This window comes from Rhea pennata, chromosome 4 (assembly GCF_028389875.1).
Source record: "Rhea pennata isolate bPtePen1 chromosome 4, bPtePen1.pri, whole genome shotgun sequence".
In the NCBI taxonomy this organism is placed as follows: domain Eukaryota; kingdom Metazoa; phylum Chordata; class Aves; order Rheiformes; family Rheidae; genus Rhea; species Rhea pennata.
In genome coordinates this window covers 40,855,770-40,871,587 of record NC_084666.1, presented here as the reverse complement: position 1 = coordinate 40,871,587, position 15,818 = coordinate 40,855,770, and the positions used below count along the sequence as shown (strand labels likewise).

Here is a 15,818-nt window from a genome sequence, read left to right as displayed (position 1 = left end):
TGGATGTTACCTTTTCTAACAGCATATGACTGTCCTTTCATGTGCACGTTTGTTTCTGTTTTGCTATTACAGTTTACAAAGGGAGGTCTCTAATTTGAATATAGACATGAAGAAAAGAATAAAGGAATTTATATTTCCCACAGAAGTCTAAACTTCCTCTTATGTTCTTTATGCAGGGAAATTAAACTAACAGATTCTTCCTGTTAGCTGCAGCTGATACGAACAGTCTTCAATTTTATATCACGTATAATAACTTGGTTTGGCACTGACTTTTTAAAAATGTAGTGTAGAAGTTGATTGAGCAAACATTATGACAGTTCGGCAGATCGCTTTCCTAAATTATATACGCATTTTCCCCAAGTTAGCAATATTTGCATTAAAGGGCTTATTTTACTTTTTAAGTAAGGCATATATTCAAAATGGAATAATGAGATAATGTGACTTGCCCGGATCACAGAAGAACCATGAGGCACAGCTGGTCTGTTTGAATAATTAAATTGTCATTAACTGGTTATCATTTACTCTTTTTCTACTGAATTCTAGTTACACCTGCAGACATTTTGCCTATGCTCTGTAGTACTGATATAGCTGAACACAGGACATCTGACAATGTAAAAACATGTTTTTCTCCTTTATTTATTTATTTGTAATAACATAAGTTAATTTTTGCCATCTGTTTGGAGCGCGAGTTGTTAAGCATTAGGTTTACATGGCTAACTGTGTTAATTAACAAAGTTCTTCCCTGCAGGATTCCTAAATTCCTGGCAGAACAACAATTTGACTGGAAGTATTCTGGGTTCATGGAGAAAACATTTACCTTAATTATTAAATCACATCATTGAATGAGAGTGAGTCTCAGGTGTTTGAAAGGTGTCTATTCTATCTTACCTGTTTATGATGGTAATGATTGTCTTGAACCTGGATGTTATCCAGCAATTGATCCATAAGGTTATTGATCATGAAATGCAGTGTATCCTGTAATCCATATTTTTGGAACATAACATTTTCATTTTGGACAATAATTATGTAAGTAAACTGTAACTGCTGTACATTATCTGAATATCAGTTTAAGCCATCGTATCCAACTAAAGTGGTATTTGCACCTAACTTAAATGCTTAAGTATTTAAGGGCTATGTTTGTCAGAGGAGAGGCAAGTGGTCTGGCCTAGCTTCCAGAACTGGAAGTCATTTTCAGATTGCAGTGCTGAGCTTTGTCAAAACAGCTTGAAAGGTAATGATCTGTGTTTAATATAAATTAAATTACCATATATTCACTTGATCCTGTTTTAGTTGAACAGTGGAACAGCTTTAGTGGTGTTTCAGTATTAGTCTGGGCCCTCAGATGGTAATTGAATTGGTGTGGCATTAGACCTCAAGTGACAGAAATTATGGAAGTCCATATGTAGAGTTTATAGTAACTGATTAGTTTCTTACTCTGTTATATATTTTAAAACATACATTGACGATTTTAGGTTTCTCACAAATGCCCCGGTCAGTTATTGTAGACTTGTTTGTGGGATGTGAGAATTGCTTTGGTTTTAGAACTCAAATCTACTACCAGCCCTTGAATAATTTCACTAGTCTTTCTTGGAAAAGTAATGTTTACACCATTAGATTTTTTTTGTGATCTTCTCCAGCACAGAAGCCTGTGTTTCCAGCCAGATGCTCTGGTAGAAGATGAATCATAGTACTAGTAGTTTATTCTTTGAATCTTCCTGATATTATATAGTACTGCCAGCTTCATTCTGCAGCTCGTTTCTTGAAGTGCTCAAAACATACTGGCTTTGTTAATGGATGCTGCATTACTACTCAGTTGACAGCCTAGTGTAACGGCAGCATCAGTAATCTCTTCTCCTGCACGTGCTGTTTGAGTAGTGCAAGATGAGGGAATGAAAGCAGAGGAAATGTGGTGACATGCATGTAGACAGGTAGAAACACAAGGCTGAGATGTTAGTCTGATATGACCTATGAATCTTTAGGTACTAAATAAAGAGTTTTCATTACAGCTTTAGTTTTCTTGATTTATTTTACCTTTGCTTTATTCCCTTAAATCAGCCAAAAGATGTGGATTGATTTTAACCGAATTGGTGTCAAGGCTGTGCTTTTCTTTGTCTTTGAGAAATGTTCGTGCTTATCAGCTGTTAAATACACTTTAAAGTGAAAGTCTCTCATCGATATGGATTAAACAGAGGTGATGTTATGGGAAAGAATATCATTACATCCCTGAAATATAAGAGCTGCTATACGGAATAAACCAGAAATCCGTCTAGCTCATCATCCTGTCTCTGACAGTGACCAAAAATCAGTGCTTAAGAATGAGTAAGAACAGGGCAAGTAAATGATAGATCTTCTGAGTTCTGAGTACTTCCATGGCTCAGGCCCTTTCTGAATTGAGTGGTGGTTTCTGTGTTTTTTTCTGTGGTGTTTTTCCCCTTCTCAGTGGATTTTTCTTCCACAGAGTGTGTTTTTTTTTTTTTTTCTCTCTTTTTTTTTTGGCGGGGGGACACAGTTTCTAGGATCCACAACATCCTTTAGTAAGCTCCAGCAGCTTAGCTACATCTTGTGTGAAGAACCACCTCCTTTTGTTTAATTTGAATCTATACCTAGCTATATATACTGCTGAGAATTAGTTGTAATGGCCAAAGCCTTGCCAAAAACCTGCCAAGGCTTACATAGGTGTGTGCATTAGCATGGGCTGGCACCTGGACTTTCTCATCACTCACTCTTGTACAGCATAAACACTTAAGCTCTTCCTTTTGTAGATAGTTGCAGCTGTGGAAAATCTTTCTGCTGATGTATGGGTTTTTAGGGAGTAGTATTAGCTTATTGAAATGAAACTTTTGTTGATAGGAAACTAGGACAGGGTGACCTGAAACTAGGATGACTTGATTGTCTTGCCCAATGCACATACTCTGAGGCCTGTCTGTCATGCATTGGTTAGGTGCATGTAGAAACTAACGAGGATTAACACAGAGGTAGCATAGTGCCATCACTATAAAAGATGGTAGTCTACCTCCCGCTTTTAAGAGGAGAGAAGGAAGAGTTATCCATTAAAATCCTGTGTCTCTCATCAAAGGGAACTGTATCAGGGCAGTGTTTTAGTTTGAGCAAATCTATGAGTAAGTGTACTAATCAGCAGCGTGAGGTATCAAACTATTTAGAGCTTACATTTTGCTGTATCTGTATACCACATAGGCTCCTTAGCAAAAGTTTGTTGCCCTTGCCTTTTGCTTTGCAGCAGTCTTGATCCTATAAAACAGTAACCTGTAACAGACCTGCTGTCTTCATGTGATGTCCCGTAGCTCTTTTAGGGGAGCAGATGGTGAAAAACGATTTTCACTGCTGCTTTTGACTTTGCTAAACTTATGATCTCAGTTATCGCTTTTCCAGGAGTTTCTTTTAAGGAGTACTGGTTTGCTCACTTGGACCTTGCAGCCGTCTCATACTTTGGATCGTTTTTACTGCTCCTTTCTGAGCCTCTTTATTTTTGAGCTTGAGAGAGGGATCAGATCTTCACACAGCATTTGAGATATGGGTGTGGCATGGAAGTCCAGTAGCATGTTTTCCTTCTCTTTTTTAATAATTTCTAACACTGAACGCATTTTATTCTGACTGCTACTGAGTACTGAACCCATGCTTTCCTAGAATGAAATATGTAGTATTAGAATAGTATATTATTACAAATTAACAAAATTCAAAATTGCTGTTGGCACTGTTCCTGCAGTTTGTTTGTATGGAGAAGTCTTAATGTTCTTGAAGATAAAAAAAGTAAACTGTATGTCTAGATTCTGGTGCTCTAAGTTACCCCCTGCACATACTTTGAACAGGAAGTTGGAAATTTTGGCCAAAAATAAAAAGCCCTAAAGTGAGAGTAAGGGCAATCTAGCAGGTAAAACCTATTTCCTTACAAATATGTTTTACAGATGAATAGAATGATCTTGGCAGCTCAGTGTTGGCAAGCCCTAGAAGAGGGAGAAGTAAACTTCAACAAAGCTGCGAAGTGAGCCAGGATCACTTCCTGGTAATGATGCCAAATCTTCTTTCTTACTGTTGAGTTATGATTATAGTTTCAACAGATGCGAGACTGAAGAAAGGACACGTACTCAAGCTAATAGGTGAAATTCAGCAGGGCTTTCTGGGTGAGAGCCTACCCTGTAAGAAAAGAACAGAAGAGAATACAGGAAACAGTTAAGAGGCTCTTGGTGAGTCAGAGAAAACAACTCATTCTCTTGCTTGCAGACAGTAGCTCTGCTACTCTTTAGAAATCCTTGCAATATTAGTACAGTAGAGGCAGGGTGTTTTTAATGGGGATTAAAGCACTCCAATTGAAAAAACAAATCAAAACCTCCCCCAAACTGTCAGAACTGATAGCATATTCCTAGCTAATCTTAAGAATTTTCTTTTTCCTGTGTCACCAGTGTATAGACCAAGAAAAGCATGATTACCAATCTCAGACAAGTGAAGAGAGGGAGCAGTCTGAAGGGAGCAGTCTTGATTGCATTTTTTGAGCTAAGATGTTAAAATGGGCCTTCATAACTAAAAGCATAGTGTGGCAGGACCTTTTCTTTTTTTTTATTTTGGGGGTTTTTTGGCCTTACATGTTATGCAGTGCTGTTTTCAGTATTTCGCACATTCCTGTCTCTCTCTCCCTTCTCCTGCCCTGTAGTTTTGCCTGACTGGGGAACCTTTCTTCATATTTTAGTGATACACCGTGAAGGTTCAGCTGCCCTGGGGAGGGAAGTCAGGCAGTGTCAGAATTGATTATACAACCTGCTGGTGGCACTGCGTCCTGTTCTACTACATTCTGTCTGCTGGTTGGGTTTGACTTGAATTACCATCTTCCATGTGTGGCCAGTGAATAAAGGAAGCCATTGGAATTACTACAATATTATAAAAGTTAATTAAAGAACTTGAGGTTGACCAGTGAAAAAAACTGCCTGTGATTGAGAAAAGAAGCTAAATTGTTTCTGTAAAATAAAATGCAAATGGAATAAAGCTTTCTGCCTCTATTGCTGTTAAGCACGTTCCTCTGGGAGATATGTGTGTGTGTGGTTTTTCTAATCATTTTGTTTACACTCCATCTACTTAGAAGTACTCCATAGATTGCTATATATACTCTTCTATAATGCTCATTCCTGAATGAATTAAGTTTTGGATTTCTCTAATTTAAAACTTTGGAAGAAATTCCTTACTGTGCTCTAACTGGAAGCTACACATGACTGACTGTTTTCTTTTCTTTCTATCATTGTATCTGTGAGTTATTTCTTCCTGGACTGGCTCTGGGCACTGAAACTGGGAGAAGGGATATTTGTTTTGTTGTCTTCAGCGATCCTACCGCTTGCCTTGTGTGACCCGTTCAAAAAAGCTGCATGGCTTTGTTCAGAGTGGACAAAATCAGACTGCAGGGGTTGCAAGATCAATACACCGAGACATGAGTTAAGAGGAGTCAAACTAGTAGTGAGGTTAGTACTGGGATTAGTTTTGGCTGCCTGGATTAAGAAAAGGGTAAATGGAAGACGAGATTAGGGGGAAAAAGGCAGGGGAATAAAGCTGTAGTGAAAGGGAATGGGAAACCACAGGTTCTGAGGGATTGGGTCCTTTAGGTACCATCTTGAAAGTGGGTGCCTCTAGATCCAACCATCAATTGAGGGTGAATGTGGGTTAAATTCTTTTGAGAGCAGTGGGAGATGGTAGCTTTTTTGAGAGAGAGCTGTGCTATGTAGCGTTTTGAAGAAAATATTATCTTTCAGCTCTGCTGAAGGAGAAGCTTTAGTTTTGAATAATAATGCCAAAGAAAATGACAGTTAAGAGTCACTGAAACCTTTTGCATCAGTCACTCTTAATCACTTGTAATTATCTGACAAGTTTTTGGCATCTGTTGTTATTTTAATGAGATCATTCAGCATCTCGAGTTTTACATTTGGAATTTCATAGCAGGCCCGAGTTTTAATTTTCATTATCTGGTACAATGAAATTATATGTTCCCTGATCAGAGTAAGCTGAGTAATTGAGGGAACTGAGAGACTGTGTTTGTTTTATATGGAACAAAGTGCTTGGCTATCATATTTAAACCTAGCTTTTACATAGGAAATGGTAGAAGAGTGTTTCAGAATTAAACTTCTCCCTTGCAGTTTGGGATAAGCAGCCTGAAGCACCTCTGAGATGCTGCCCTTCCTCTCATTGGTTTTGTTCTGTCCCTGTAGTACTTCAAAACACTTTTCCCTTGGTCTTCCTGCCTTCAGTCTTCATCTGATTTGTTTAACCTCTGACTGTACTTTCTTTTACTTTAATTATTTCATCTGGAATGCATTTCTGCTCTCTCCACCTATTAAAAAAATAAAAAAAGTGGTGGAGGAGGAGTAGGGCATCTTTCTTCATTCTCGGTATAATTTAAAGGTGTGTCACCCAAATATATTGTGATATTTCTAGAACAATAGGTTTAAGGCCCTTTTCTGCAAAGATATATGCATCTGAGTGATGGGAACAACAGCGTGTGCTTTTTGATAACAATGGGACTATTCAGATGGATAAAGTTGTTTGGGCATGGAGTATTTCTGGGATTCAGGCCCTTAGTATATAATTATTCTGATGAAATCTCCTTGCAAACAACTTACTATATAAGCCTGCTGTTTACTTATGAACCGTTCTATGTACTAAATATAAAAATTAGCCACATTAAGAGGTTCTTGGTTGTATAAAATAAGGATGCTGTAAATGTAAGCTAAAGCCTTATGGCAAGTGTTCATAATTACTGCTTAATGAGCTATGTAATTTCACTAACTCCAGTTTTGGAAATTGCAAGACTTATACAATAGAAATAACTGCCATAATCTTTTGAAGATATAAAATTATCAGACAGAGTTAAAGTCAGACACTATTTCAAACCAGACAGAAAAAAAAGAGTAGTTTGGAAACATTAAGTTACAGATTCTTAGAGGTTAAAAAAAAAAGAAGAAAAACATACATCATCGACATACATCAGGTCGGGTTAGCATGCATTGTTATCTTTCTCATATTGAAAAAAAAAAAGGGGGGGGAAGTGGCAGAGAGGGCAGCAAACCAAAACCTTTCATTGTGTTGTAGGGCAGGGAAAGGGCTACACATGGTGGCTCTGAACAATGAGAACACACAAGCTGCTGGTATTTGAGAAGGGAAAATGAACTGTTCTGCTTTATAAGACTGTACAAAGAAAGGATTATTTGGCAGCCAGTCTATAAGCAGTAACCTAGGAGGAGCTATTGAAATCTAATATTGGGTAGGCTCTTGAAATTTTAGGTAGTGAACATGAAAGGGTTTTTTAATGTATTTTACATTGCAAACTTTGTCATTGTTTTCCTGCATACCTACAGTTCATCAGATAACCTCCAAGTAGTTATATATTTTATCTTTTTGATAACAATCTGAGTTCTAAACTTCAGTAGAAATTTGCATGTGCCTTAGTCCAGTGAACAGGCTGAGATTAACAAGTTAGTTAACCATTTCTTTGCTATAACAGTTTTCAGAGATTCCAGGCCTTTGATACAGTTTCCAAACTCTTAAATTAGCAGCGATCTTACAGACTGTGTTATGTAAGTTCTTCAAGACCTTTATTTCATATTTTATCAAATTCGGAATTGAATTTATAGTGTTGCCTCTTGTAATAAGCATATAATAATTACAATAATAATTTATTCTCTAATCATTCTTCAGATTACAAAAATTCTTGCATATTTCTTCCAGGTATGAATGAGTTTTCCTTTAAAGCCTCATAATGAGATTATGGATTCTGTGTATGTGCTATTGAAATATGGAATTGAAAATCCTCAGGGATTTCTGTCACACTTCCCCTTAAATCAAAGTAGTGTGGATAATTTAAAGTTCAGATGGACTCTTAATTCTATGGGCAGCTGATACGCTGCCAGGAAGTGTTTTCTGTTTCTTGCCAGTGCTATCAGTGGGAGTGGGATAGGATACTTGTGATGACATGTTTTGAGAGTGAGAGCTTGTTTAGGGGTGTCTCACTGTTTGGGATGTTAAATTAAGTCCCTAGCTTGGTTTTCACAGGCAAAACTGAAGGGTGAGAATGCACGATGGCTTTGAAGATCAGACCAGTTTTGGACATTCAAAAACTCAAGAATTCAGTTGCTTTTACTGAAAAGGTGATTGTAGGAGGCCTCTTACAGAGAGCATTTCCTGATACAGATGACAGCAAGCAGATCTCTCTAGCTCAGTAGAGGACAGGGGTACTTGGAATTGAATGCAAATTTGCCTTTTTAACTGAGCCAGTAAACCCACGGCTAACTTGTTGAAAAGGCTGACAGCTTTGGCAGCTGCACGTTAATAAGTGAATTTCTCCTGTGGTTCCTGTACTTGTCACCACGCCTCTGACAGACGTCAGATTCACTTTGACAAGCAAGTCACAGGACTAGGAGAGCCGCCTTGCTGAAAACCTCGTTCACGTGTTTCACTCAACGAAGCTGGAAACTTTTCATTTTCCCAGCGCTTCAGTAGGCGTTTGCGTCGCTCCGTGCAGGCCAAGCAAACCGCAGAGGCGGCCGCTGCTCCCTGTCGCGGCGGCCCCGCCGCCGGTGCCGCCGGAGCCCCGAGCAGCGCCGCGCCTCTCCTCCCCTCCCCCCGCCGCCTCGCGCGGCTGCGCGCGCGCGCGTAGCCGTTGGCAACCGCTCTGCGCTCGTTCCCCTTTGATGACATCAGCGGCGGGGGCCGAGCCCCGGCGCTGCGCCGAGGCGGCGGCGCGCAGCCCGGCTCCCGCGCCAACATGGCAGCGGCCCGCGCCGCCGCGGCCGTTGTGTAAGCGATGCCGCCGCGGCGCTGACCCCGCGGACGTGCGCCGGCCTCGTCGCCTCCATGGATGCTTCCTCGGACCCGTACTCCCCGTACGATGGCGGGGGAGACTGCATCCCGCTGAGAGAGTTGCATAAAAGAGGTATCGGCAGTTGGTGTTGCGCTGGAGCTCCGTGTGTGCATAGCTGTGCGCTAGGTAGCTTTTCGGATCTTAAGCGTTTATAACGGCTCTTGCCTTGCTGCGCTGCGTTGTTTGCCAGCCTGGTGCCTTCGGTAGGAGAGGAGTCAAACCCTAGGTGGTGCTTGTGGAGTCATCGATTGTTTTCTCTGCGGGCAGATTAGTCCTGCTTCAGATCCCATCAGCTTGTGACTCCATCTTCGATATGTGGCAGCCTTTCCTTTTCTTAAATAAAGCCTTCTTCTGCACAGAAGACTTAAACTGACGTTGTGGCTGACCGTGACCAAACTGGCAAGAGCTTAAGGAAGCTATTTCATACCTTTTGATAACTTGAGTAGAAATAATGTTTTTTTTTCTAGCTTAGAAGTTTCCTTATGTGTTTTTAGACTTAACTCTTTGTTGATATCTTTGAGATACAGAGGAAAAACTGTACAATTGTAATGTTAAGCCAAGCCAATATTGGTGCACTCTTAAGAAATCAGAGCTTTGTGATAAGTTCTTTACACTGTTGCTTGCAAGAAAGCAGAATAAAACCGAAAAACCCCACTGGTCTCAGTGTTCATAAAAATCCTCTTTTAAGCTTGCCATATGTTTCTTACAATAAACTTGTTTAAAGTTTTGGTTTTGTATTGAGAGTAGTTATAGTAGAAGTAAGATTATGGCCTCACGTTCTGAGGATATGCCTTTGTTGTTGTTGTTGGCTTTGGTAGGTTAAGCCTTCTTGTTAAGAACAGCAAATGTGATAATTTCTCACTTTAGTTCTGTTTAAGTTGGCTGGTCTAAAATTAGAGAGTTACCAACATTTATGCCTGCTGGTGATTGCATTGAAGAGGAGGTGGTTTAAAAATAAAAACTTGATTTACATAAAATGAGTAGATTCTTTTTTCCCCTCTAATCACTATGAAGCCATTTTATTTATTTATTTATTAAAAAAAAAAAAAAAACCTTTTCTTGCAAGCTTTTATTTCTATAAATAATTAGGTCACTTTTTATCTAGCATTTTTATCTGTGTTTTGGTACTTTACATAAACAAGTTGCATGTTGTTGTCTTTTTGATTCTTACGGTGTTTATCAGCATACACTAAGAATGTCAACAAGTTATAATATAGCTTAAGAGTATTTTAAGTCAAGCAAATTTTAGACCTATACTATTACTTCTTGATCCCAGATCACTATTGTGCACCAAGTGTATGCTAATTTTGTAAGCCAGATTTTAAAATGACTCCTGAAAAACTGAGGACAGTATTTTTTTGAACATTTGTGAGGTGTGTTTAATTTTTTTTTTGTTATTTTTTTCAGATGGGTGGGTAAATAAGTTGGCTGTACATCTTGATAACCAGAAACAAGAGAATGTAATTTGTAGAAAGTTGTAAAGATGAGAACTACACAACAGCATTATTTAACCTTCTAACTTTGCAAATTATAGTTAGACATTGAAGTGGGATTGGCTGCACAACTGAAGTTCATTACATAGCACAAAAAGCGGAGATGCTTGTAGTGCAAAGTGATGTGTCTGGTATATCAGAGTATTGCTTTTAAATACAGAGTTTACTGCAAATACTGTAAAGAAAACAGTCTAGGGCCATACTAGTTGTTTATGCTGTGATGACATCACTTGGAGCTAGCAAGAAAATTCCCAAGTGTGACTTGACTCACCCCGCCACCCCGTAGTTTCATTGAATGCCATTAAGGCTTGTGCTTACTGTGTTCTGATACAGTATTTTAAAACAGTATTACTGGTGGTTCTTCAGCTCACTGTAGGGAGTTTAGAATTAGAAAAAACATTACCATTCTCTCTTGCAAAGCTTAATTTGTTGAGTGTGTATGACTCATAAAAAGATTGAGTCTGCAGATCATAAAGTGTGTGCTACAGCTTTCATCAAAATTTACTGATTTACAGCACCAAAGTAATCTATGTTATTGTCATCTTGATATCAAAATAAGGCTAAAATGCTGGCAGACTAAAACAGAAATTTAAAGCAAATTTTTGACATTTCTTTATATTATTTATGGATCTGGAAAAGGATACTTAAAGCTTTTTTCCTATATGGATTTCAGAGTATTGTAAGAAAAAAAAAAGAAGAAAATGGATAAAAAAATACTTAGGGAAAACAAGCTTAGTAGTTAAAGTCTACGTAACTTTTTTCCCCTAATTCACATACTGATGCTTCCTCTATCGTGCAGATTAATGTCCGTGTCTTGTAAAACTGCTTTGTAACATTATAACATTTGTTGCACTAATTGACTGCAGTGGCTCACCCAAGTAGCTGTTCCTCAGCAGTGATGAAACAACTATTTAACTCGTTTGGGGTCTTCAAGTTTTAAGTAGTGACCTTTACTAACAATTGATGAAATGAGATATGAAATATTATATCCTATTACTATTAAAAGCTTGACCCAGTGGTTTTCATTAGGAAGATGTTTTAATTCATTCAATCCAAATATACTGTAAAACATAAATTGGAAAGATTTCAAAACATATTTTCTTAACTGTATTTATTTTTTAATGCTGATTACTAATCTATTAGAAAAAATACAGATATTTTTGTATAGATATTTGTTTTTTTTTTTTAATTTGCTCTGTCCTGATACTTCTCTTTATGTAGTGCTAAACTCATAGTTCCAGACCTTCTTATCCTCTCTGATATATTCATATAAAACTACAGAAGTACTTCAGTTCTACTGTCTTCTCAGGTAGAATACAAAAAAGCTTTTTTCACCTCTTAATGGGCTTTTAGATTTAGGACTGTGCACATGTAATTAACTGACATGTCACCCATTTCAGAAGAATTTGTTATATAATGAGCCATATGCTGGAATATATTGTGTAAATAAATTGTTATTATTTGTATTGTGCAGTTCTTTGCCTTGGACTTATTTTTGTGTCATTTTTTTGCTAGCAGGATTGATGTGATATTTCCAAAACACCGGTATCTTGCTGTCTTTCCAGCCAATCACAGATACTTTCACTGGCTCCAATTTTTCCCTCCTTTTGTCTTAAATAAGCATTCATTTTTTTCTTTTTAAATTTGAAATATGGGTGATAGCAGCACGTATATAGTGGCTAGGCTGTCTAAGCCAGTAGGAAAACTTCAACTTCAGCAAGCACTGGGTGGTAACTAACTTGTATTTGTTATGTGCGCGGGATTGCCACTGAAATGAATGAAATGCTATATCGCTAATGATCTGTGACTGAGTTGGTAGCCAGGAGATGTAAAAATTATGTGTGGAAAGAGCATTCAGTTTTCTGACATACCAGATTTACCAATGAGTTATTTTTACTAAACTCATTTTTTTATGAGGCAAAATAACGTACAGTTTTATTTGCTGTAAGGACAAATCATCACTGCGCGTAGGTGCAGTTCATATTGCTTACATTATACTATTAATATTAACATTGGGGAACCCCCCTTCCCCTCACAGGTTCCTCCAGAAGTTTTACTTTTGCGTTTTAGGCTGTATTTCTGCTTATGGGCTTCTCATGTTTCAAAATTGGCAGATGAATTGAAAGCCATCAGAGACTGAAATTTTCATCATGACCTTTGAAATATGTGGTATGAAAGGTGTTTACACATGCTTAGAGCTAGAGTTTGACCCTAAAAACTTTATTGGTAGTAGAATAGTAATAAAATTAACTTTCAGACTAATTAGATGCTGTGCTGCACTTCAAGGTTCAGGCCAGAAATTCTGATCAAGGTGATTGTAGCCATAAATGTTCCTTGAATGGTGTATCAGGAAACGTGTTACCTAGAGCCGCCTCATATGTAACTTTATATGTTATGGGAACCCGCCCAGCTTTCTTAGGCCGTTGTATTTCTGCAGCACTTCATTTTATGGTTCCTGGTATAAAAAGGGAACAAGAATTTTCTATTATGAGTCTAAATTGTTTGAGTTTGATGAACAGAAGGTACTATGGAATATAGCTGCAGTCATTTGCAGGTAGTTATAGATATAGATTTTCTGCCTGCATGGGCGGTATGACTGATAATCTTCTTTATTAGGCATGTACTTCTCAAATTTCTGAAGTAATTTGAGATATAATACTGTAGGCAATATTAGGCTAATGAAGTAACCAAGATTATGTTCTTATTAGGCCTGATTGGGATAATAATGTTAGGATTATTATTTCTGTTGCATCCTGTCTTTGCCCTCCAAAACAAAGCATAAGTAAATACCTCTTACGTACATACAGCAGCAGTGCTTAGAAATCTGATTATCTTAATTTCCATTGTCCTGACTCTATTGGTAAAGCCTGGTCATTGTTAGAAGTTGGATTATTTCTCCAATTATATATTTATACCGTTATTTTTCTCATCTCCTTCCTCACAGTCTGTGCACTGTCTATTTTATGTTGTAAGTTGTAAATATAGTAGTGTGGGAACCACACATATTTCTTCACTTACATACCTGATGTTCATATTGATTGTAGACATAGCTAAATAAGTTATGTAGTCTGTCTTCCATGTACTTTGACTGCAAGAAAAAATAATCTATAATGATAAAGCCATTTTTCAGCATATAGACAGGAAGAAGTATTTCCACATAATGTAAGAAGCCAAAATTGTTGCTTGCTTTTATATACAATGTGCATTGAGCAATGCTTGACCTTTTCTTTGCCTTGGCCTCAGATTCCTATCTGTTTGCAGAGGATGCAACCGTTCAAAAGGCTTTGTTTCACTCTGCAGCAGTACTATTCAACTTTCATTTACTCCTCTTTATTCATTTACTCCATCAGCTCCTACTTTTTTTGAAGATTATTTTTGAATTTAGATTTTTGGCCAAAAGAAATGGTAAGGAGGAGTTTTTGTAAAGCTTTTTGTTTTCCCTGTTCTTCCGACCTTGTTCTAAGTCTTCCTGTTTCCCACTGTATCAGATTTGCTAACTGACTTTTCAGTTGGTATATATATGCTTCTGTCATTCTATGTGAATTTTGTTTGTAATGCTGAGAAGGCTAATGTAAGCTTTGTAAGTTCAAGCTTCTAAGCCTATGGTTCAAGAGAGCCAACTAAAGAGATGAGCTGAATTCTTAGCTACACACAAAGAGAAGAGTATTACTTGATTGCAAAGGCTTTAAATCAATGATTGTCAGCAGCAGTGGATAATATGCTCTGATATGATATGGTTTGCTTCTGATTCTGAAGTTTAAAAGTTACTTCTACCCTGGTAAAAACAATAGCACTCTAGTGACTGTTTTCTTGAGCTTTTACAGACAAGTTGAAATAAACTGACAATTATTTCTTGCCTTTTTTTCATTAGACATTTCATTTGGAGGTCAGAATAGGGATACAAAAACAAGTCCAGGCACTAACACATCTTCTTTATACAAATCTTCCTTGTTACAAGTGTGAATGATCCTAATGGTGTGCTTCGCATTCAGGGTGCTTCCCTGCCTCCATTCTCCTTGCTGCCTAATACCCAAGGGCACATGGGTGAAGCAAAGACTTAGATTAGTATCTTGCCTGTGGAGAGCTCCAGCTCCTGCAGATTTTAGCACTCAGCAGGTTTGGATGCTCATGTCAGGGAGGCTTATCCTGGCCTCTGGTGTAAACTGATTAGCTTGGTTTTTCATCACAGAAGTGCATTTCCTCCTTCCCCTTTACACTGTTTGAAGTAGCACACCTGAAGCACCTTGCACTGCTGTCAGCCAGACAACAGCAAAGTGAAATATTGTATAGTTCTGCATTGTCTGGAAAAAGGGATATGGGAGCAGCAGCAAACTGTAGGGTATTCTAGCTATAAGAGGTAGTTTTATGTAGGTGGTAGAGAAGTTGCCTTTGAGAAATTGGGTTGTATTGTTGTTCTGCCATGGACTCTGTTAGTGATGTTTTTTGTTGTAGTGTGTACAACTGTGGAATGTTTTTGAACATACCTTTCTCAGGGAATTTTGAGCTCTGTGAAATGAATATTACTGTATACTGATTGGATATTAATATTTATGTAGAAGTGTCTGAACTGCTTCCAGGAAAAGGACATAATTAAAATTTAACAAGAACCCGTTTATATATTTCAGTAGATCTAGTCTGGTGGTTTGTTGCTATGGGAGATCTTGTTTGCCCTTCCCTTTCTTTCTTCTGTGTGTTCCTGCTCTTGCACTGGCTCTGTCTGACAGCATGATACTTGATTTCAGTTCGGTAAAATGGCAGAAAATTTGTTTGTTTGTTTGTTTTGTATGCTTAGCTGGATTAGCGTGTTCGGTATACTGTGCAGTCAGATGAGTGACAGAGCTAATTGAAGGCCAAGAATGGGAGTGTACGATCAAGGGTGAGAGTTAGAAATGGAGATCAAGTCCTCCCCTTTGGGTGGCAGTAGTAGTAGTCTTGTTCATCAGCTCAACCTAACTGTGATTCTGTCCTTAGAGATGTATCTTACTGTCATAAAGTGGAGTAAGCTGCTATATGCTCAGTTTGAGATGGAACAGTTTATGTGCACTCATTTCTGAATGTGATATGGTATATGCTACATATATATCATGTGATGAGAATCACCAGCTCCATAGCTGAAAGAGTTTCTCATGGTGTGGACTGCAGGAGGAGGAAGGGAAGAAAGAAAAGTGAAAGTACAGAAACTATCAAGTATTGATGTATTTCTTTAAAACCTCCTTCAGAGTAGTTATGTGCGATATAGGTCATATTACTACTTGGAGGATATCCTTTGTCATTGCTGTCAGACTGGATACCTGTTACATCTTACATATTGAGCATCAGATGTTATACAGTTGTTCACTTCGTAGTCTTCTCCAGGACAGCCTTTCTACCATGCACTAATGCAGGATATCACTGCCCATTTCCTGTTTGATGTAAAATAATAATATATATTAAAATATATATATCTATCTATCTCCAGCACTCTTTGGTGATGA

At 38.1% G+C, this 15,818-nt stretch overlaps 1 protein-coding gene across 6 annotated transcripts in view; it reads left to right on the top strand.

The window, feature by feature from the left end:
- The window catches only part of CLCN3 (chloride voltage-gated channel 3), a 64,953-nt gene that overhangs the window by 20,045 nt on the left and 29,090 nt on the right, over positions 1-15,818 (top strand). For 2 of the 6 annotated variants that reach the window (XM_062573773.1, XM_062573772.1), the window contains exon 1: positions 8,762-8,923. The exons of the other annotated variants lie outside the window; for them this stretch is intronic. In XM_062573773.1, the coding sequence (XP_062429757.1) occupies positions 8,845-8,923 (79 nt within the window). In that variant the 5' untranslated portion in view covers positions 8,762-8,844. Of the gene's footprint in view, positions 1-8,761; positions 8,924-15,818 lie in introns of those variants that run through there. 6 annotated transcript variants of the gene reach the window in all.